The sequence below is a fragment of the Ixodes scapularis genome, unplaced genomic scaffold (assembly GCF_016920785.2).
Source record: "Ixodes scapularis isolate PalLabHiFi unplaced genomic scaffold, ASM1692078v2 ptg001708l_1___fragment_3__unscaffolded, whole genome shotgun sequence".
Lineage (NCBI taxonomy): Eukaryota > Metazoa > Arthropoda > Arachnida > Ixodida > Ixodidae > Ixodes > Ixodes scapularis.
In genome coordinates, this window is record NW_024610188.1 from 264,956 (window position 1) to 288,019 (window position 23,064).

General features: G+C 44.6%; 1 protein-coding gene across 2 annotated transcripts in view; it reads left to right on the plus strand.

The window, feature by feature from the left end:
• Nucleotides 1–1,657: 1,657 nt before the first annotated feature.
• Nucleotides 1,658–23,064, plus strand: part of LOC120851103 (carboxy-terminal kinesin 2-like) — a 63,637-nt gene continuing 42,230 nt past the window's right edge. The window contains exons 1-14 of one of the 2 annotated variants that reach the window (XM_042288311.1): nt 2,511–2,783; nt 3,010–3,059; nt 4,042–4,146; nt 5,425–5,575; nt 6,359–6,612; nt 10,374–10,471; nt 10,972–11,128; nt 15,157–15,303; nt 16,146–16,271; nt 16,909–17,187; nt 18,156–18,317; nt 18,963–19,101; nt 20,416–20,555; nt 21,391–21,540. In XM_042288311.1, the coding sequence (XP_042144245.1) occupies nt 2,774–2,783; nt 3,010–3,059; nt 4,042–4,146; nt 5,425–5,575; nt 6,359–6,612; nt 10,374–10,471; nt 10,972–11,128; nt 15,157–15,303; nt 16,146–16,271; nt 16,909–17,187; nt 18,156–18,317; nt 18,963–19,101; nt 20,416–20,555; nt 21,391–21,540 (1,968 nt within the window). In that variant the 5' untranslated portion in view covers nt 2,511–2,773. Of the gene's footprint in view, nt 1,672–2,510; nt 2,784–3,009; nt 3,060–4,041; nt 4,147–5,424; nt 5,576–6,358; nt 6,613–10,373; nt 10,472–10,971; nt 11,129–15,156; nt 15,304–16,145; nt 16,272–16,908; nt 17,188–18,155; nt 18,318–18,962; nt 19,102–20,415; nt 20,556–21,390; nt 21,541–23,064 lie in introns of those variants that run through there. The other variant, XM_040223657.3, reaches the window with a different exon arrangement.

The following is a 23,064-nucleotide window of genomic DNA, read 5'->3' on the forward strand; positions in this document are numbered from 1 at the left end:
AGATTTCGACAGAAGGGAAGTTAATGCAGCGTAATGACTTTATTGTTTTTTATAAGCGTTAGAATAGCTCAGAATTTAGTTTACAACGTTAAATTATCATTGTTTATATTGCTGAGAGTTTTCACTCTCCGTGTTTACCTAGAGCACTATATAGTGCTCTATGTTTACCATGGCAACGTTGCTTTCTTTCTCTCGTGTTCTGTCGCTCTCTTTTGCGATCGTTCACTCGGGACCCAGGATGTCGGCGCACGGAATTTGCCACTCCTCCTCACCCACCTTTACCCCCCTGGTTAAAGTATGACGCACTGATGTTTATTACTCTCTCCATGCCCGCTGACTTGCCCGAACCCCAAGAGACGTGGAAACCGCAAAAAAGATAGACACTTAAATATGATTGCAGGACCCCAATTAAGGTTAAACAAAAAAAAAAAAAAAATCACTTAAAAAGAATAGAAAAGCTAGGTTGAACCAGGGACTAACAATGAAGCCAGGCTAGAAGAAAAAACAAACAAACGCAAAAAGGCGAGCACACGAGAGCATAGCAAACAAACTAAATTTAATACTGGAGTCTACCCACTGATCTCTATGTCTATTTGCTGGATCGCGTTTGACCAGCTCCTCCTATGGACCGGAATGCGGTCACTGGCGGCCATCTTTAGGTAGAGTTATATCATCTCTAGCCATCATAGTAATATGGCGGACAGCGCAATGGCGGCAGGCTGCCATAAAAATAGCCGTAGATCTAGTACACTGTACCGTGGGTGACATTTCGTGCTTGATTGAAGTTGTTTGATGAAGCAGATTCTTGAAACCCGGCGTGAACGGTAGCCTCATCTTTGAGGACCCGGCGAAAGTTCTACGAAAGCGCAGCACCGGGGGAAAGCAGCGCAGCTCGCATCAAAAGCTGACTCCGTACCGTCGTCTGCTTTCGATGCTCCTTTCGATGCGACTTTCGATACGTGCTGTGCTGCTTTTCTCCCGGTGCTGCGATTTCGTGAAACTTTTACCAGGTCCTCAAAAACCAGACTACTGTTCACGCCGGGTTTCAAAAACATGTTTCGTCAAATAATTTTAATCAAGCACGCAATATCACCCACGCTATTTTCACCGCAGCCTGCCAACCCACCTGCCAAAACGCTATCTGCCATGGATGGATGATAGCGGCTGCAGCAGCTTACATTGGCTAGAGGTGATATAACTCTACCTAAAGATGGCCGCCAGTGACCGCATTCGCGGAGCGGGCAAACGCGATCCAGCAATTGTCATTGAGATCAGTGAGTCTACCATAGAGTTATTATAATGTACGCTAGAGGTTCAAGTGGCGCTAGTGTGCTGACGCGAATTGAAGCAGACAGCATGCAGTCAGAAATTGACTTCCGGTAACGCAATTCTATGGGAAAATATCACGAATAATTTGTACACACTAGGCACATTGGAACATTTCTCAGTCACGCAGACGAAATAATTGGTCAGTTACAGCATTTTTATTTGAAATTCGCGGCATTAAAAACGGTGTAAAAACCGCTTCGTACGTGTATTTATGTGCACTGTCGGACACTGTTAGCACGAACACGGAGTCGACGCTTTCCAACACGGGGGATATACGTGCCAAATGAACGAACGACATGTGGAACACCAAGAGAGACGGCAAGAACTACGCAGTAACACTGGGTAAGTAACTCCTTGTGCTTGCAGACGATCAAAATAAGTTGAAAGTCGCGTAATATAGTCCGATTTGCAATAAATTAGTACTGCTTTATTCTTTCTGCTCATGAATATGTGCGAAGATGCTTGTTCTGTGTTCAAATCATCACCGGCTCGCTCCAAATCATTGCAAATAGGGAGAAGCCAGAGGACAGGTGCGCGATAAAAACTGCCCAACATAGGAAATAATAAAACACACGTACTTTCGTAGCCCACGTTCTTTATTTACGTTTTGAACGTTTTTTTTAACCGCTCGTAGAGATAAGCACCAGCGGAATGCTGGCGAACTTTGAACCCACTCTACATTCCTTTCGATCGTTATTTTGCTTAGAATCGTCGCTCGTTTCTACATACCTGCCATGGAACAGAGGTTTGGGCCTGAAATATAGCGAAGTTTAGCATCGTTCAGTGGTAAAGGAAAAAATGCTGTAACTAAAGCAATTACTCTTTCAGAATATTAATAAAGGTACATACTACCCGGTACAACCGAAATAACAAAAGTTATTAATGTTATTTTCCGGCGACGAGACAAAATTAGGAAGACTGAAAAAGTAGACTGCCTGCTGGGCATGCTGTCTGCTTCAATTTGTAACCGGAAGTCCCATAGACACTAGCGCCAGCTGAGCCTCTAGCGTTTATTGTAATAACTCTAATAACTCTATGCTCAGCAGCCTCACCAGTTTTATTTTAAAATTAATGCAATGATCTGAGCTAAGTAAATCAATCATAACGTAATAAACATTGTATAAAATAATTCTTATATTAGTTAAGTTATTTGTTAACAATTTGTACTCGAAAAACAAAACAAGAAGCAGATAGGTTCAGTCATACTCTCGAAACCCAAGCTCGAAACCGCTCGACCAATCCAAACTCTCATAAGGTTTGTCCGCATATTCAAACAATTTCGCCGTTGTTCCTAAAGGCGGCGTGCGGCATTCTCCAGTGCACGGGAACGGGAACCTCGGTTCAGTCGTTTAGTCAGTTTAGTCGTTTTGTCTCATTCGTGCCGTGTGCCTTGTAGGTGTCCCTGTACGCCGTGGTCACTTCCCTCCACTGCGTCCTCAGCAGGATGAGTGCCTGTAAGTATTGCGGCTTCAAATGCCCCGAGATATGCCATCATTTTTCTTCGAGACTCACGCCCCTCGCTTTTCTGGTTTTGACTTGTAGCATTTTCCCAAGCGTCTCATACGTTCGCGCGAGAAAAGTTGACGAAACTTCGTTTCAAACCTCGTCCTGGAACTGCTACAAAATGACTGCGCTTGTATTTGCCGGGCGCAACTCACCCTGTCGTGTTTCAACTTGTAGCTGGGAGCTCGAGCGGTCCGCTGGGGACTACTCCAAGCACCCAGAGCAAAGTAAGTACTGTAATTTTTTTTTTTTTTCCTGCTCTCAATAGTTGCTTTTTAAGTTGCTTTGTAACCTTGTTGACGTTCCCTTGAGCTACTATGTTCTGTGATTGTTGGTGGGCGGTCACCTGCGGTTATGGAATTGTCTGTCTTTCGGCTGGTAGTAGCAGCAAGTACTGTACACATAATAACGAAGGCTCCCTTCTTGTAACTTCGGTTGGTTTTCAGAGCTTGTAGGTGTTGGCTGACACCGGAGCCATGTTGCAGCCGTGTGCGTGCAGAGAGACCTTACCTGTAATAAAATGGTGCTGCAAACAACTTCACGGAAGCGCAGCAGCGAAGTGTGTGGTGTATGTAGTACCTCACAATGAGCAGTTTCCAAGGGCAAACGCGGCCTCCGAAAAGCTTGAACGCCGAAAGGCGCTTGAAAACGAGCGACTGAAAACTTCGTATCAGGATGCTTTGCCAACTCTGAAGCCACTTGACTTTAATATTTGCCGCCATTTACTTGTACTTTGAAAGTGCATTGTATTTACAGTAGTTTCCTTCAAGTGCTTTGGACCCGGTGTACTTGCTACTTTACTTCAAGTACATAACCTCTAATTTGTCTTGTACTTTACTTCGAGTACTTTTTAGAAGTACATTACCCAACACTGACATTTGTGCTGATGCAAGGATCAGCTGTTTTATGCTTATGCTAGGATGGCTAGACTATACATGCCTCTCACGTGACGCCTTGTGGCATCGAACCAGCCGCCATGTGTCCATACCATGCTTCTGTGCCCATACCTTCTGTAGCAAATATGTGGCATGAAATGTGTTCTTCTCGGCAAGCCTTGACGGGAAGAAAAATATTAACAGTGTGAAATGTGTGCTGCAGAAGGTACGTGCACAGGAACATGTTATGAAGCAATGGTGGCTGATGTGACATCATTGCAAGCTGTGTATTGAAATTAACTTCCAGCATCCTTGTTCCCCCTGCCTGTTTCAGCCCCTCTCTGGAGCAGTCCCGAAAAGGACTTTGAGGGCACCAACCCCCACCAATCGTCTGGGCAATCCTATCCTGAAGCGTTCGGAAAGCCTCAAGGAGAACCTGGTAAGACGGTGCCGTTTGTTGAAAAATGTTAGAGGGCAGTCTAGTTATCTTGGATCAACTTGCTCTCTGGGTACTGCCTTCACTAAACATCGGCCCTGCTTAAAATGCCAATTAAAGCGAATGGCTGATTTGATCATTTTGAGAAGGACTGTTAGAAACAATCCAGTCTCCATTATATGCCACTCGTATAGGTGTCGGTGGAATGTGAGCTGTCTTGATGGCTCCTAGGCCAGGTGCCAGCCTATGAATAAGCTGGTGGCGGGTTCCACAATCTGATGGAGGCCTGTTGTGGAGAAGGCACTGTGTACCTGGGATTTCACCTTTCACGAATAATCAAGAGCCCCAGATGGTTGTAGTTAATTCTTGGTACTCCACTTGGGCATGTCAAATGCCCTTCGTTGGTTTGCCGTGTAAAGCCCCCAAATTCGACTTTAAAACGGTGTGTTCTATCAGCCAGTTTTCACGGTGATCTGCAACGTTTGGCGGTTACAAAAAACCGAAAGCGTTATGTTTATAGGGAACCATATAAAGACTTCAGCCCCCCGGCAGGATTTCAACTTTCCACATTGATTGTGAGCCAAGTGCTTTACCGACTGAGCTAGTGAGGGACAGCGTTTGCTCTCAACACGAAGAGAGAACTTTTCGTGCAACATTCGAAGTCTGTGCTCCTCGCGGCCTTGAAGGTGCATGGGCAGTGTTACGCTGCACCATCTCATGGTGTTTGTCAGAAATGGGAGCGGATCTTTAATACAACACCTGCTTTGTAGCAAGGCAGTGCCATTCAGACGCCTCTCTTCCATCATGGCCAGGGCTGTGAAGCCATGGTGGAAGAAAAGAGGTGAGCTTGCCGAGAATGTAAGAAGTGGCAGAAGCAGCAGAAAGAGCCTTTACAAGGAGCCCCACCCCGCAGACTATCGCCAATAATTGTAAGGCCATCACACATTCTGTGCTTACAAATATTTGTCAACATTATCAAACATGCTTTTTTTTTTTTAATGTTTGCTGGAAGGGGCTTACTTTACCTTCATCACCACTCTACAATGTTTTTCAAGGTTTGGAATAATCTGGGACAAGCTTCTTCCACAAAGCCCTCTACTCATTCCACTTTAGCAGAGCAAGTTCTGGGTAGGAGAAAACCACCAATGATGGCACACAGCGAGCTTTGTGGGAAGGGCTTGTCGTGCTGTTTTAAATCTGTAACACACAACTGTAGCATTCTCAACTGTAGCAGAGTGATGCCAGGAAAGATGGGCGAATATATAACATATTTCCTTTTAGGACCACAACCCAAAACGACAGAGGGCTGCTGCTCCCACCTCAGCCGCCACTGCGGCAAAGCAAATCATGGATCTCAAGAAGCGCCTCCGGCGATCGAGGTCAACCTGCGACGTCGGCAGCGCACCATTGACATCGGCAGCATCCAGGAACGGTCGGTGCACATCTTTGCTGCTGTAACCATTGAAGTGTGGGCTAAGTCACGCTTGCACCTGTGATACTTAAAGATCACTAACCATTTCTGATCGGCTTGGCATATGTTGAGAGTCTCTTTCGCAGAAATTAAGTGTATCCTTGCGTTTAAGCGCTCTCTAGTGCAGTAGCACCAGGGGTAGTTGCAGCAGGCATTCCAGTGCGATAACCTTTTCTGTTTTTCTGAGCTGGCATGTTGACTGCAATAAAGTACAAATGTCATTGGAGGATAATGCATGTCTGTATGTCTAACAGACTAATAAATATCCACTCTAAACAGGAAAAATGCTATGTGTGTAAGGATATCTGGAATGCAACATTTCCATGCAGCAAATTGTTTTGCTTGCAAAGAATCCTGCTTCCTTTTCAGATGAAAAATGGTCAGTTACCTTTCATGCTAGTACATACCTAATCATGACCAACATTGCACCCTGAATTTGCTGGAAATGCAGGACCTGCTGTAACAGCTGTAACTTGGGATTAATCGCCTTCTGTGCTTGCGAACTTGGGGACCGAAGATGAGCCACAACGTGCACAAAGGGATATTGGGGGCTCTTTCTAAATCACTGCAGCACAATGGAGTTGGCAGGATCTAGCTTCTTTGATAGAGGGAGTGCCCATGCTTGCATCTTCACACGGAAACCGCCTAAACCAGCCATCTTTTAAATTGGTTGATTGCTGAGAGCTGTGAACAGTGTCTTGAGCTGCAAGACATTGAACAGCAGCCCCTGTTGCTTTTTTTCAGCCCTCAAGGCCAGTGGTTCCACCTCCACCTTTGGTTCCTTGGCCTCCAAGCACAAAGGGTCTAGCATGTCCGTGGCCCCCTCTGCCCCTAAGAGCAAGGGCTCCGGCAGCTCTGCTGCCCTGGCACCGTCTGCAGCGGGCAAACGCAAGCCGTGGGACCTGCAGGGGAGGGTCAAGGACCTGGAAAAGCTGGTAAGCTCCCTGGCCGGGGACAAGAAGGAGCTGCAGATCCTCCACAAGGAGAAGGAACAGCAGGTTGGTAGCACCTTGCTGACGTTCCGTTACACTGGACTGGTCCAGTTTGTACTCAAGCTTTTCTATCTTCGGGAACCCATACCTGCAAAGAGTGTGGAAGCCTACGGACCATATGAACAATGATGCACCTACTATGCTTCGTTTACTTTTGAGCCTTGACTGCAGCCAAGGCTACAAGAGTCAGAGCGCAAGATCTCGGCTTTCAGACATTCTTCCACAGGATGAGCGCTTGTGCTAGAAAGGCATTCCTGAAAGCAAGTGGCATGGATGCTAGCTCACACATGATGCTTGGCTGCAATCTCTGCTGAAAGGGCCACTGAAAAGAAAATAAATTTTTTAAACAGTCTGGTTGGGAGGGAGACTCAAATCAAAAAATAGATTTTACGCAAAAAATTTTTACAGCAATATTGACGGCACGGGATTTAGGTTCATGACGTCTCAGGATGGTCATACTCTTTCCACCTGAATTCTCCACCTCAACGTGACTGTCAAGCCGATCCACCCCTCCTCCACACGCTCGAAATGCCAAGAGAGAAAACAAGTGGAGAGGAGGAGACTACCAACTCAATCCCACCTTGCGCCGTCAACATTACTCTGAAAAAACTTTTTCACATAAAATTTATTTTTTGACACGCGTGTCCCAACTAGGCTGTTTAAAAAAAAAAAATTTTCTTTTCAGTGGCCCTTTAAACGGACACTGCAGGGTATTTAAGGGAGGGCAGTACCCAAAAGAGTGAACTTCAGAAGCTTCGGCTTAATATGAATGAAATTTACAGTGCATACTGGGTTGCGAGGCAGAATGCAGTGCAAAGTTTCATCTGTGTACAAGAATTGTGATAAAAATTAGTGGTTTCAATCGGGAACACAGATATTGTTTAGGAAAGCTATTTTTAGAAAACTTGGATGATAACAAACTTTTTTCTTTACTAGATATGCAGCGGAATGCCTAAAGGGGGCAGCTGTAAAAAGTTTCCAAAATGTAAATTATTTTATGCTAACATCGTGCTGAAAAATCAAATAAATTTCTTGCCTTTTATCTCGTTGACAAAATCTTAAACATAATTTATAAAAGACATCAACAAAGTAAGAAAACAATGCCACAGCGGCATTGCCGATTAAATTCCACTTAAGAAAAACAATGAGTGAGCCTTTCCTTTTGTCCCGTTACTACACAATAGTTTTCCTAAACTGAAATTCATGCCAAAAAGTGGAACGGAGAAAAACATGTTCAAGGCGCTCTAACCTCTACCTTTTCTTTAGCGTCAATGGACCAAAAATAATTTATAAAAAATAACCATGCTGTGTAAACAAGTGACTTTTTTTGAATACTCTCTAGGATGTAGATGGATGTCAATATGGCATTCTTTAAAATCAACTTTTTTGCAGAAATTCTTTTTTCTCTGTAGTGGCTTCCCTTAAAAGACACGTGCAAAGGAAAATAAAATTTTTTTTAAACAGCTTAGATGGAAAAAGGATATCATAAAACAATTTTACAACAAAGAAAAAAAATGTTTAGACCTATATATACGGCGCTACAGTCAAACGCCGCTACAACGACCGCTTCTACTACGAAATAGCCCGTACAACGGGCTATTTCGTTGCTTATCTGCTTTATTGGGGTCATTAAAGTGTGCGACGGGTATAACGAAGTGGCGTGTATAATGAAGAATTATCGCTGTCCCACACGCTTCGTTACACGTTACACACTGTATACAAATTTGTAGTTGGCGCCGGCAGGCGTCGCGGAAAAGTGGCCCTTATTTATCACGTGACGGGCCCATATTTGTCACGTGGTGCTTGCGCTCTTTCAGAAGCTTCCTATGGCCTCTAAAAGTAACTTATTCATCTTTGTTTGAAATATAACAAAAAAACTAAGATGAATAAGTAACTTTTAGAGCCCAAAGGAAACTCCTGAAAAAGCACAAGCAGACGTGATAGACCTGTGCACTGGTCAGATGACGGCGGCAGCGCCCCGAAGCAGACGAACTTGTGCGGCGGCAGCGACGGTGGCGTGGAGAAATGCATTGAAGTGGCGTCATACAATGCTCGGCGTGCGGCGGCGCACAGGCCTACCACGTGACCAGCGACGGCTCCCGCAGGCGCCAACTACAAATTTGTATAACACCATAAATATATCTCTAAAAATTTTTTTCTTTGTTGTAAAATCGTTTTATGGTATCCCTTTCCCATCTAAGTTGTTTAAAAAAAATGATTTTTTTTTTTTGCATGTGTCCTTTAAGCTTGCCAAGATATTTATTTGTACATGACGTGACCCAAACTTCCCAGAACACAATTTGTGGCCATAAGTTCATTTTCTTTCTGCCCGAGAACCGTCAATAGAGAACCGGCCGGTTTGAGTCGGTGCTCGCTTTCTTCTCCGTGGTCACATGCTGTTCCCTGTGGTTTAGACACAACCTCCAAACATAATCAAAGCCGTGGGTTATCGAAGACACACTCAGTGCTAAAAATAGACAGAAAATATGATATCCATTTTTTGTGGCTTCTAAAATGCTGCAAATACGTTAATTAAAAAAATATTGCACAGCCAAGTGACTTCTGGTAACTTTCTCCTCTATATTTCTTCTTCCACCCCAGTCCAGTTTCGGTTTCGAGCAGTTTTTTTTACTTTATTACAAATATGCGACGCTGTAGCAAAATTTTGATTTGGTAGTCTTCTGTCACCATAAAAAAAATCACCTGGCAAAAAATTAAAAAAATATTGTTTGGGAGTGTTAGTAACCTTGGGCGAATGCAGTATAGGTAGTGTTTTTGTCACATAGTTGAGCCTGCAATTGACTCCAGTTTGCTGAAGTTGTGCTGCGGAGAAGGTGCCGTGTAACAGAGCTTTTGGATGCACGTCAAAGGATCCCCAGGTGGTCGAGATTAATCCTCAGTCAGATGCCCGTTGTCGGTTTGGCATGTAAAACCCCCAAATTTGACTTTTGCTGAAGTTGTACTTTAACTTTCAAAACCTTTTGAGGTTCTGAGCACTTGGGTATACCTTTCAGTGCATTCTATACCTTTTTCTTTAGTAATTGATCCCTTCAAATCGGGAATGATGCCAACTGGATAAAGCAGGCTCGTTGTTAAAGCAATATTCATCTAGTATGACAACGCTTAATTTGTTGCATGACTTTTAGTGATGCATTCTTTTGCTGTCATCTCTTAGTATTTTTCATTGGGAGGGATTTTCTTTTTGCTTTGTTCCCGTAAAGGCTAAAGCTCCAAACTTGCCTAAATGCAGAATGCGGAATGACAGCATTTTCACTGGAGATTTAACCTTTAGCCATTATTGCTCAAACTTAGGAAAAGCTGAAATAATCGTCAAAACGCAGGTCAGCTGGTGAACAATCATAATTATGAATTAAAACCTTGAGACAAGGAAACAAAAATGGCTTATCTGAGGCCTTTTGGATAATTAAAACCTTTTGGTTAAAAAGTTTTAACAAAAACAAAGGGCTTATCTGAGACATTTTGGTTTTTTTCTTTTCTTTAAAAGGGTTTTAAGAATTAAAACCTGAGACAAGAGAACAAAAAGGGCCCTTTTTTGTTTCGTTGTCTCAAGGTTTTAATTCTTAATTGAGTAACGCCTCTTTCCTTGACCCAATAGATAAGTCTTTTCCGGAAGGTTGAAGGGCTCATCTTTCGGTACTCGACCTTGTACACCTTGCTTGTCTGTGGCTGTTTGCCCATTGCAACTAGACTTCCACATCAATTTTCTGTGTGCTGCCTTACAAGTCTTGTCTCCCCTCTGACTTCAGGTGGAGGTGCTCCTGAGGGACAACACGGAGCTGCAAGTGCAGCTAGAGCAGTTCAAGGGTCTGACCCTCGAGAACGACTCCCTCAAGGAGCAGCTCAGGTAAGAATTCGAAAGTGCTTAATTAAGAGGCTCCGTTCATATAATTTCACTGTTTGTGCTAATGTTGCTGTTGTAAAAGGTCCCTTTGTAACAGAGAAAAGTTCATTCCCGGTAGTGACACTTGGGAAGGCCCCAGTTTCTGTCATTTATTTCTATGCTTTCACAATCTTGGTAAAATTCGGTACGTTGGATACAGCTGCAGCAATTTAACGCCGTTTTTATCGAAAGGAGTGAAATCCGACTTTACTTCACGATGAAATAATACGCATCTCGTTCAACTTCCCTACCCAGTGCACTTCGTTGCCTTAAGGCATGCGAAGAACAAAGTAATAAGCTGATGTTCCGTTTTTCCCCTGATCCTGGTTATCTGCCTCTGAGCTTGTGACACTGTCAAAAATAACTATGTCCAACAGTGCAATGAATAGCTAATGTGAAGGAATGTGGAACACAATGGTGTAGTTGTACAATGTCGGAGGTGTCTGTCCTTTTTATCTTGGCAGGCTCAAGACGAACGAGGTGGCAGAGTTAACCGCTGAGCTGGAGAGCACCATGACCAAGTTCGGGTTCTGCCAGAGAGAGAAGCAGTCCCTACAGGAGATGGTGTTTGACGTTACCGGGAACTATGCAGGGCTACAGGTGGAACACTCGGCAATGCAGGTCTGAGATCTCCGTTTTTCTGCTTGCGGGTTGTTTTGCCGAGTACCCGAGGTATTCTGTCTCAGAAATGTACTAATGTCAAGAAATGCCCCTGGAGGTTTCATTTCTGTCATCGCTTACTCGAGAATGATGATTCCTCACACACCCAGACGCTCTTCTTTGCTTCATTGCTTCTGGTTAAGGGTGTTTTTTTCGCATGACTAAGCTGTCCGCTTCCTACTGGATGTATTGTATCATTACAAATACTTGCACCGTTTTAAATTGTAATTGTACAAATATTAAGACGGGGGAGTGCATTCTATTCACTCAAGATTATTGGGAGTTCGCTCAATACGAAAAGTTTTTTTTTTCAGTCCCTGTTCTAAAGCATCCTCGAGATATTAAAAAAAAATGGGTTGAATGAATTGCCTTCTGTCTATAGGGGCGAATTTATGTGACTAGAGCGTAATTTTTGCCATAACTTTGCTGCACACTGAATGTATTCGAGTGATTTTTCACGTCGTGAAAAACGGGCACAAACGATCCACCTTCAAGAGCAATATCCGTTACATTACCATGGGACTCGCTTGCAATGCTTTTCATTTACTGTTCTAAATAGCCTCGGTTTGATAGGTCTTCTCTCCACAAGCGCAGTCGATGGATGAGGGCTCCGAGTCATCCGCTCTTGCATCCGACCAGGATGACATGGAGTGGCAGACTCCGAGGCTCAAAGAAAAAAAAAAGACAGTGGTCCCTCCCAAATAACCGTTATTTTAGTATTCTCGATGTTTTCGTGGCCTCTCAAATTTTAATTTCACATTTTACCTTTTAGATAAATAAAGAAGTTGCATTTTATGCAGTAGAACTGTCGCGGTCTTTTACCATATATTGAGGACATTAATTATTTTGAACGATTTTCGGCATATTGTCCTTGCTTTACAAGATACCCATCTTCATGCACAACATGCACAGATTTTAAGGCGTCTTCAAGATTTTCGTAAAGATCGTCTAAATTCCGATTTCGGGGGCTTGGCAGTAATTGTGTGAGCGGGGTTGCCTGCTTTGAGGTCCCACTCTGCACACTACCAGAAGCCGTAGCGGTACGCTTAGTTTTAGATCGCCTTATAACGGTTATTCCTATTTATTTGCCTCCAAATTTTCTCCTGCTTCTCTGAGCTCCAAAGGCGTGTGGAACAACTTTATCAACCTTTTCTTCTTTTAAGTAATTTTAATGTGTGGCAGTACTCATCTCGACTCTCGAGGCAGAGAAATTTAACGTTTTTTATTATCTCAACTGTGTCTTTTTAATGGAAGTCTACATGTTTTTTAGTTCAGCTCACAATTCATTTACATCTATCGATTTATCTATTGAATCACCTTCATTACTGCCTTGTTTTTCTTGGCAGGTTCTTAATACCGCCTTTGGAAGTGACCACTTTCCTATTGTTTTAGAAAGGGACATTTGTCTTCCAACCTTTTTTTTAGAACGAATGCCTCGGTGGAAGGTGGACAAGGCAGATTGCTGTCTTTTAGTTGTAACACCAAGCTGGATACATCAGTGTTTTCCTCCATGACTTCGTATGAGGCCACATTCTGTGTGACAGAGCAGATAATAAACGCTGCTCAGAAATCAATTCCTCAAACTACCGGTACTTTAACCCGTAAGGGAAAACCTTGGTTAAATAAGTGATGTGTCTCTACGCGAAGAGAGAAATAGGGTGAGAAAAGTTCAGGCGGTATTCCACCTCAAGAAACCTGGTGGAGTTTAAAAAACGAAGCAAGAGCACGGTGGACTCATAAGCAAGCGAAACGGAAAACCTGGAGGAAAAGTGTTTTCTTTGAGCAGTTTTTTCCCGCTAAACAGGTCTGGGCTAGATTCCGGAAAATTAAAGGGGACTGCCGAGTTAAATATCCAATATCAACCCTTCCACTGCATCATGGAGAAAATTGGATAATGTTCTTTGGGAGTAGTTTTATTCTGTCCTGCTTCTCTAGCTATATTGATTCTTTCAAGTCCTTTAAATACCGTGCAAAGCAACGCAATATAATTACAACTGGTTCAAACACGGCATCATAAAATCAGCCTTTTACACAGTGAGCTAGATGGCCCTTCACGTCAAAAAGCTATCTGCTCCTGGACCTGATGGACTGCATTACGAAATGCTGCGTAACCTCTCTTTTGAATCCCTCAAATTCCTTAACTTCTTCGGTTTTTTGTGGGAAAGGGCGTGTTTTCTTGTGGCTTGGAACCAAGCACACATTATACCTCTCCTGAAGCCTGGTAGAAATCCCTCTCTACCTTCTAGTTTCCGTCCAATTGTTTCAAACCAGCTGCCTTGTAAAAACAGAAAAGACTGATAAACACATGGCTAATGTACATACTGGAAAATAAAATGTTGCATTTAAACCAGTGTGGCTTCCGCCAAGGACTATCGACCTTGGACCATTTGGTGCGCATAGAAAGTCATACGCGAAGCATTCGTAAATAAGCAGTCTTTTTTTACTTGGAGAGGGCCTACAATATGGCATGCAGGTATGAGATCCTCCAAGACCACCATGGTTATGAAATCCGTCACCGTATGCTGCATTGCATAATATTTTTCGACAAAAAACTCAATCACCCGTAATCATCCGACTTTCCATTCTTTACAAGGATCTAGATTTTGTCGCCTTTTTGAAAACAAGCAGTCTTGTGAGGTCCTTCAGTTTTCATGTCCGACGCTTCTGTCCCTTATTTTACATTTGCCTGAACGATGCTAACCTCTTGCAGAATGTACACTGTGTTGCCCCCTGGGACATATTGCCAGTTGTCTGGGACCGGACCTTTACTAAGTTTAGTATTCATAGTGTTTCAATCCTTGTAATTCAGCAGTAATCATCTGAGCTAGAGAAGAAATATGAAGGTCATGCCCATTTCTACACAAATATAGCTAAGACTTCATCATTCGTTGGCAGTGCCGTGCATTCTAATTCGATTTTCAGGAGTGAAACCTCTGAATACCTGTGCAAGTATATTCACATCATAACTTTATGCAATTTCTATGGCTATAGATTAAATTCTCCAGGCTAGAATAAAGCAAGCAGTCTTATTTGTAGACTCCCAAAGTGATATTATTGCACTATGCTGCTTAAAAGTTTCTAAAAATATGCTTGTGCAGCAACTGTGAAATAAACTTAATAATGATATGCACGGAGCTCTCAAAATACAATTTTGTTGGGTTTCCAGTCACATGAAAATAAAAGGAAATGAAGAGGAAAACAGACTCGCCACATCCTCGGGTAATATTCCACCATCCCACGCCAGTTGGCCTTACCAAGACATCCAACCTCTAATAAAGTCATCATGTCTCCGTGTACGGCAGTCGGAGTGGAAAATGCAATGTAAAAACAAACTTTATTTAACAAAGCCCTTGGGCTGTTGGAGAGCTCTTCACTCGCAGAAACCAGTTTCATAAAGTTTTGTTATGTTATTTTCGCATTGGCCACTCTTACATCTCACAAGCATCTTCATTGTAGAGAGGTTCATCCAGTTTTGAGCACTGAGGTGATGATATTGCCCTGATAAATGTTCTATGGGTCTGTTCAGATTTCGACACCAAACGTCGTTTCTATTTTCTGAATTTTTTCGCTTCCAAATTACATTCGATCCCACCCTTTTACTCAGATTATCCTCTCATCCCATTTGACAGTGTCTTACCCTTTATTGCCAATTCAGGCCTCATATACGAGATCTTATCCTACATAAATAGAATTTTTTTTTACATATTAGCTACATTGGCTTAATCTTTAAAATTTAGTTTGGTGCAGGATGGGCCCCGTAGCTGTTGCGCTATAAAGCCCACAAACATGGGTTTGGTATTTGAGGCCCTCGTAACATTGTCGCAGTCAAGGTGTGGATGCTCGTGATACACTCGGAGCAGTTTTCTTGATGCCTCTTCTCGTTCACTCTGCCTCCACGGGTGTTTGCTACAAATCTGTAGTTTCTTCCGTGCGTGTCACTGCCCCGTACTGGTGCAACCACTGTGCTGATGAGATGCGTCTGCTTGCAGTTGCTGCTTCAAGACGAGCAAGAGAAATGTGCACAGCTTGCAGACTCTCTTCGTCAGAGCCAGGAAAGGGAGGCAGAGAAGGGCCAGGAGCTGCAGGACGCCGATATGATACGTCGTGACCTGCATAACACGCTGCAGGAATTGAAGGTGGGTTGCACTGCGGCTTGATAACTCCGAGCTATGAGGTTCGGGTTTTTTGCCGAGATGAAGCTTTTTTGCTCCTGCTCGATTCCGCAGATATAGATTGTCGCAACAAATCCAGCACATGAAGCACCATAAATTTTTCATCCACTTCGACGCGCCCTTCTACGAACAGTGGATGCACATCAGTGATCTCAGAAAACTGGATGGAATGAAACCTCTATAGCTAGTGCTCTCACTGGGTTTCCAGAAGCCCAGAGTTCAACAGGCTCACGAATTTTTTCAGCCATTTCCACCCTCAAGTTAGTTTCAGCACTATATTCAAAAATCTCGGCCATTCATGGATGCATACCGAAGCGCTCCCTTTTTTATTTACAAGGTCCTCTTCCGCGGACCTTGTTCATAAAAGGGGTTTTTCGGCTCTCAAGAAGAGGCTCTTCGGCTCTCAGTAGATAATTATACTGGTATTGGTATTTGAGGTGCTAATGTAGTGAGTTTTCTGAAAGCGACTTCACTAATGGGGTGGTTCTTTTATGTTAAGAAGCGTTCGCACCTCACCATAGATTATTCCTTCAGGTAACTCGTAATGAAGAGTGCTCACTATTGCAAGTTGTTTGAGAACTTTTGAATCTTTGTTTTGTAAACCTGTCGCGTCGGGAGTCGTCATGGTTGCAGCGTAACGATCGGAGAGCTGTTCCCTCGTGAATGTCGCTCAGCTAATCTGTTGGGCAGTTTGCGTGCCGGGCCGTTTGTTGTTAGAGGCAGAGGCATAGCTTTGTGCACTATCTGCATTCGTCATCGCGTACACTGACTATTGCATCATATTGGAATCTTGCGTTTCCCCTCAGGGAAACATACGTGTCTTCTGCCGGGTGCGGCCGATGCTTCCGTCGGAAGAGAGGGAGGGCGAGCGCCCGAGTCACATATCGTTCCCAGACGAGAAGACTGTGGAGCTGGTCAAGCCCGACACGGAGGTGAGTGCACCACTGGTATGTTCTAGTGAAATCTCTGGAATACACAATTATTAATGTGGGCAGTCTACCAGTGAACATAAAGGGAAAGGGGAAGGGAAAGAGCTGGCACAGCTAGGTACTAAAGGCATGAAATGACAGAATTTCAAAGAGCAATCTCTAGGAGAAAGTATTTTGTATATCTCGACATACTCAATAAAGCTGCTATGGGCAGGTTCCGCATTATGCCGAGACAGAGTATTGGATTCCTATAGTTCTTTCTATGACACTTGCTGCATTTATTAACCATGCATTGTAACAAATTGGAGCTCCTCCAAGTTGCCACTAGTGGTTGTAAGATGCGATAGTTTTGATATCATGTTACCTAGATCAAAAAAGTTGTGCGCTAAGCTTGTGCTGAGATCATGAATCAAATACACGAAAGAGTATAATGTCTTGTTGCTGACAGACTCCCACCTCTCGTTTAAACTTTTTACAGGTTTTTTCCTACTTGAGTTGAGTTACTCCTCAATCTTGAGCTCCCGCATCTTTTCATATTTCTTTTTAGCTCGTCTTTGATAAAACAAAGCCTAATTTTCCATAAAAATGCCGAGTACCGTATTTGCGTGACCGACCGGTTGAGCTTCCTTTCTCCAAACAGATGGTGATGGCATTCCCCTTCGACCGGGTCTTCCCGGGTTCCGCGACACAAGCGGAGGTCTACGAAGAGGTGGCGCACGTCGTACAGTCTGCGCTGGACGGCTACAACGTGTGCATCTTCGCCTACGGCCAGACCGGATCCGGGAAGACCTTCACGATGGAGGGTCCGCCAGAGCTGGATTTGGGCTCTCCGAACGACTCGCAGCTGGGGCTGATCCCCAGGGCCCTCCAGCAGGTCTTTATGTCTGCGCAGAAGCTCCAGAGGACCCAGCACTGGGAGGCAAGTGGTTCTACGTGCTTAGCAATTGTAGGACCAAGTATTGTGTGTTTTCGTGTCCACTTCGACGCGCCCTTCTACGAACAGTGGATGCACATCAGTGATCTCAGAAAACTGGATGGAATGAAACCTCTATAGCTAGTGCTCTCACTGGGTTTCCAGAAGCCCAGAGTTCAACAGGCTCACGAATTTTTTCAGCCATTTCCACCCTCAAGTTAGTTTCAGCACTATATTCAAAAATCTCGGCCATTCATGGATGCATACCGAAGCGCTCCCTCGTTTAAAAAAATTTAAACGAGGCAATGATGCACTTCCGTCCAACTTCCACTGTTCGATGTGTGGCAAAGCCCAAGCGCCATAACCAAGCATCTTGAACCCTAGTGCAGTCGAGCATTGCTAGTTCTCTTTCGGATATCAAATGCTTTCCTCGTTTTTTTTTTGTTTTTTTTTTAGCGATATTGCAGTGAAGGCTAAGAGCACCAGTTTCTTGCGAGAGAATGCACCTTGGCTACGCAAAAGTCTTGTGCAACAGCGCAGTGTCCAAGCAATTGGCTTGGCCTTCTAGCATTTTCTGCTGTGCATATCCAGGAGGAACGTAGTATAGCGCACAAAGTTATCGTGCATGTTTAAATAGGGCCTTCCTTTATGTAAATTCATAATTAATTGTGAAGAATATATGGGTGGGCCAATTTATGGATTTCTGTTGCATTTGTGGAACCGTAAGGCCAAATTGGGACTCCTAATGATGGTTTGGGTCGTCAGGATCGCCACGTGTGGGGGAAGCGTTCTTTTGGCTTTCGTTCAATGTTCCACACCTGCGTACGCCGTAGTTTGGTGTGATCTGAAAACTCTCTATCGAATATCTTGGCACAGCCAAACGATCCTTCACTCTTTACTCCCAGGCTCTTTACAATGAGCTGCACGGTTCGGAGCATAGGACCTGATAAGTGTTCCTTGTATGTCTTCTATAGTTTACGATGGTGGCGTCGTACCTGGAGATATACAACGAGAATGTGCGGGATCTCCTGTCGACGCACCCCCGGAGCAACCAGGCCAGCTGCCAGATAAAGCACAAGGACGGCTCCACGATGGTGACCAACGCCACCAGAACGACAGTTACTTCTACAGAGCAGGCAAGTATTGCCTTTGCTTGACCAAGGTCACCCGTGAAGTTTGTTTTTTTGGTGGTCTTCAGGGAAGCTTGGCAAATTTTGTTTTGGATATAGGCTCTGGTGTTGGCGAGTCTCCTCTATTTAGTCTCGTGAACCTTGAAACCCTAGTTACACTGCTCATACATCATTCAACAGACGGTGATCACTGCAGACATGTCAGAATTATCTGGTGACACACCTCAAGCATGTTCAAAGCATGTTTGCTTCATGCATATGTATGCTTTAACATGTCTGCAGAAAGTTTTTGTATGACTAATGTAACATGACTATCCATACAAGGAATAAACGCTCCTCAGACAGTGTACGCAGACAGCGTATTTTGTACGATGCCTTAGCAGTATGGACTGCGGCTTAAGTCTCTCTGCCTGAAACAGTTCTAAAGCTTCTCAACTTTAGCGGTAACACAAATCAGAGACGGTTTGATACGTCTGGCCTAGTCTCGCATAGCGCACATAAAAGTGTGCTAACTGCTTTCTAGTAGGAGTAAGCGGGTAGTTCCCTGTGGTCACTTCATTGTCTGACATGGGGTTCTGAGACGCGAGATATTTATTGTCGGAACTCAGTTACGGCAGATTTTATGATGGGACTTCTGCAACGCCTGTGTAGATCCACGAGCTGCTCCGGCGGGCTCGGAAGCATCGGGCTGTCGGTTCCACCCAGTGCAACGAGCACTCCTCCCGCTCTCACTCGGTCTTCCAGCTCCGCATCACGGGGACCAACAGCCGGACCGGTGTGGGTAGCCGAGGTGGGTGTTCCCCCCTGCCTTGTCGACCATGTATGGGAGGCGCAAATGCCTCGCTTCTGCTTTTCAGTGGTGGGCACAGTTCATTTTTCTTTTGTTACAGCCTCGCCCTTATAGCTAGCTATGGCTGGTTTGCCTAACTCACTAGGCAGTAACATGTTTTCTTCGAGGCTGTTTTTTTTTAGAGTGCAGCTCTTAGGGGCCTGTTCCCGGCTTGAGCGGCGTCGCCGTCGGTGTAACCAAGGTCATCCCAAGGTCACGTGGCCCCCAAGGTCACGTGACCCCCAGAGGTCACGTGACCCCTCCCCCAGGGTCACGTGACCACCCCCCAGGGTCACGTGACCCCCCGCCAAGGTCGCGTGACCTCCCCGATGACGTCATCGTCACTGACGTCACCGGCATCCGCATAGTCATCATCACTGATGACGTCATCAGTGACGTCACTGGTGACCTCACCGCCATCAGCATCGTCATCGTCATCATCACTGATGACGTCGACGGCATCGTCATCGGTGACGTCACTGATGACGTCACCGACATCCGCATCGTCATCATTGCTGATGACGTCATCGGAGTCCGCATCGTCATCGTCAATGATGACGTCATCAGTGACGTCATTGATGACCTCACCGGCATCCGCATCGACATCATCACTGATGACGTCATCAGTGACGTCACTGATGACGTCACCGGCATCGTCATCGTCATCATCACGGATGACGTCATCAGTGACATCACGGATGACGTCATCAGTGACGTCACTGATGACATCATCGGCATCGTCACGTGACCCCCCAGGTCACTTCACCCCCCTGTACCCTTCCCTCCTCCTCCTCAAGAGCTGCGCTCTAATTCGGTGTTACAGGGAGTTGTAAACGGCTTTCACTTTTTTTTTTTGTTTTTGTTTACTAGTACACAAAGGTGTTTAGTTTTTGGCAGAGCCAACTTCCTTCTGGGGCTATTAAACTTCGTTTAACTGCCCTAACTGTTAAGTTGTTAGCGCGTCTAAGAAAAGCTGCTAAACAAAGTTCAACAGTTTTTTTTCTATTATTCATACAATCTCCATCTTGCAACCACTACTGCTTCTTGAAACTTTTATTCCCGTTGACTAGTGTGCACGTCCGTCCTGTTTGTAGCATTCGTCTAACCAGTTCCAGATGACTTCTTTTTTATTGTGCAGTTCACACTTTTTCACTGCAAATGAAATGCTTTCCAAAAAGTGCCACAAATTAGGTGAGATAGTTGCTGAAGTTTGGGGCCTGCTGATGTCTGCTGCCACATAGCAATAATCTTCAATGCTGATATGTGTGTTTGCAGGCCTGCTAAACCTGGTGGACCTGTGTGGCAGCGAGCGACTGGACGAGTCCAAGGCGGAGGGTGCCAGGCTCCGGGAGACTCAGCACATCAACCGCTCCCTCTCGAACCTGGGCAACGTGATCCTGGCACTCTCCCAGAAGGTCGGCAATCTGTCTCTTTTAAGCAACCTCCTTTCTCAAAATGAGTTGGCTGCAGAAAGGCAACATTTTTGAAAAAAAACTGCAAGAAAATGAGCGCGTTAAGTCTGCTCTCAAGGGTTTTCCCTTGCTCCAAGTGCAGTTAGGACGCGAACATCACCCATAGGAATATACTGCTATATTGTAGTGTGTTGCAACGTAAAGTGAAGAGGAGCCTCTCCCACAGAACACTCGTCCAGGATGAGCGGCTTCCTTCACTCGGTATTTTCTCTGCTAATGTGGAAGGAGAGAAAGACTGCCTTTATTTGGTCAACTGTGTTATGAAACAAGCCAAAACTTAATTTAGGCGGAACTGTCATCATGGGAGCGCCAGAGAGAAGCTAATGCTTAAAGAAAACGGGGGTGCACATAGCGCTTGAGTTATAGTCTTTTATGGTGCTTCTCTCTACTATCAAAGTTTCGCCAGGAAGTCTCTTTACACAACTACTAACCATTCCCGACTAAACCATATCAGTACTTTGTGTTTTTACTATTGTTATTTTTACTCTCTCCCTTTCCTATTTTTGTCGTTTTAAAGTGTCAAAGTGTATTTTAGTTCTCGTCTACTATTGTTATTTTTACTCTCTCCCTTATGTAATGCCCCACCCGGGCCCTTAAGGATAAATAAATGAAATGAAATAAAGCACCAAACTTGTGCACTCTAGGGCGTGAACTTAACGCACCCATTGACGGGTTGCTCTGGGTGTCCTTTTTTTTTTTTTAAGTGAACCGTAGTGTAAGTGTGGCGGTAAGGTCGTTGTTTTGAGCGTTGGTCGTTCTCCTTCCCTGGCGACTGCAGGCGAAGCACGTGCCATACCGCAACTCCAAGCTGACCTTCCTCTTGATGGACAGCCTGGGAGGGAACAGCAAGACCCTGATGCTGCTAAACGTCTCTCCGTGCGAGAAAAACGTGGGAGAGACAATTAACTCGCTGCGCTTCGCCACAATGGTATACATGCTTCTTTGAAGTTACGTTTCTCTATGGTTTTGCAAAGGTGTGACATGCCGTGTACATCGGGTGCCATGTCCTTCAAGATGTAGGTGACGGTTGTGCTAAGCTAAAAAGTGGTAAAACAAGTCAGTCTTGGTGTATCGCTGTTTTAAAATTCAGTTTTAAACTCCTTAACTGAATAGTGACCGATTGCCCCTCAACCCACACGCGCTCGACTGTACTGCACAGGTTGAAGAATGTTCTTGGTTCCTTGTACCCCTTTCCCTCAAAACAATCTTATGTCCAAAGCAATGACATAGCATATTTTATTAAATGTCTATGGCATTAGTTAATTCCTACATGTAAAGTTTCAATTGGTGGAGAGCTCGTAGTTCTTGTTCAAGGTCAACTCCGCTTCATTTTCGTTTTTCAAAAAAACAATGCAGTCCCCTAGTATCGCCTAGGAAGACCACACGCCAAATATTACGACGTAGTAGTTTTGTCGAAATGTTTCTTAAGCGGTCCGGCAAACTTGGCAACGCGCCAATTTGCGGAAATCGGCTGACTCGAGCGGTCGTATTGACGCGCAACCAACAACTCAGTCAAGGCTATGGCGTGGACATAGCCAACTTTGAGCTTAACGTAATCAACATTGCCCCCTTTTGCTTTATTTTAAATCTCTGGTCCCGCGTAACGGGTGGCATCAGCAACGTTTCCTCTCGGCGCTCAGCGGTGTCCACGTGACTGGCGTAAAGCGCGATCCAAACCGATCTGCGCGCGTAGGCCGTGCGGCTCCCGGAAACTGCGGATTTCGTGACGTCACGCTGATTCCGTCCGCCTTCCGGGCGCGCATAAGAACGTTTCTTCGCCGTCTGGCGCAGATGCTCACCGCTCGCCTGAAGCAGCACCGTCCTAACCACCAAACACGCCACGAAATACGCAACTTCCGGTAAGCGCATGGCCTACGCGCGCATAAAGACGCGTTGGTTTGGACCGTGCTTAACGCGCCTGCCCAACGCGCTTCTTGGGAGCCATCAGGCCGCCACGCCGTGGTCCCACCGTTACTGCCATCCCCCGCGCCATAACCACCGTCGTCGTCTCACTGTTTGATTATAGTCCCTCGGAGTTTCTTCCACACTACGGACACTACGTGCGCAGACTAATGTCGCAGTTGTGAAGACGTCGTCGAATATCTGACAGGCAGGGGTGGGCAAAATACATGCAAATATGTATCGAAATGCAAATACAAAATACTTCGCCAAAAATGTATTTAAATACAAATCTAATTACATTTCCAAAAAAGCATTTAATTACAAGATACAGATAAAACCAAATGTATTTGGTCTCCTCCAAATACTTTTCCAGTGGGTATCTAATTTTAATTTTGCATCGCACACTCGGGAGTTAGTGTGCGAGACTCTAGTAACGTAATAGAAATATAATTTTAAAAAAATGTAATGAGCTAGGACGTAATAGGTGAAAAAAGTACAGTTCTTCAAGCAGCTTTTTGTCGATTACATTTTGGTATAGAGCAACAAAGAA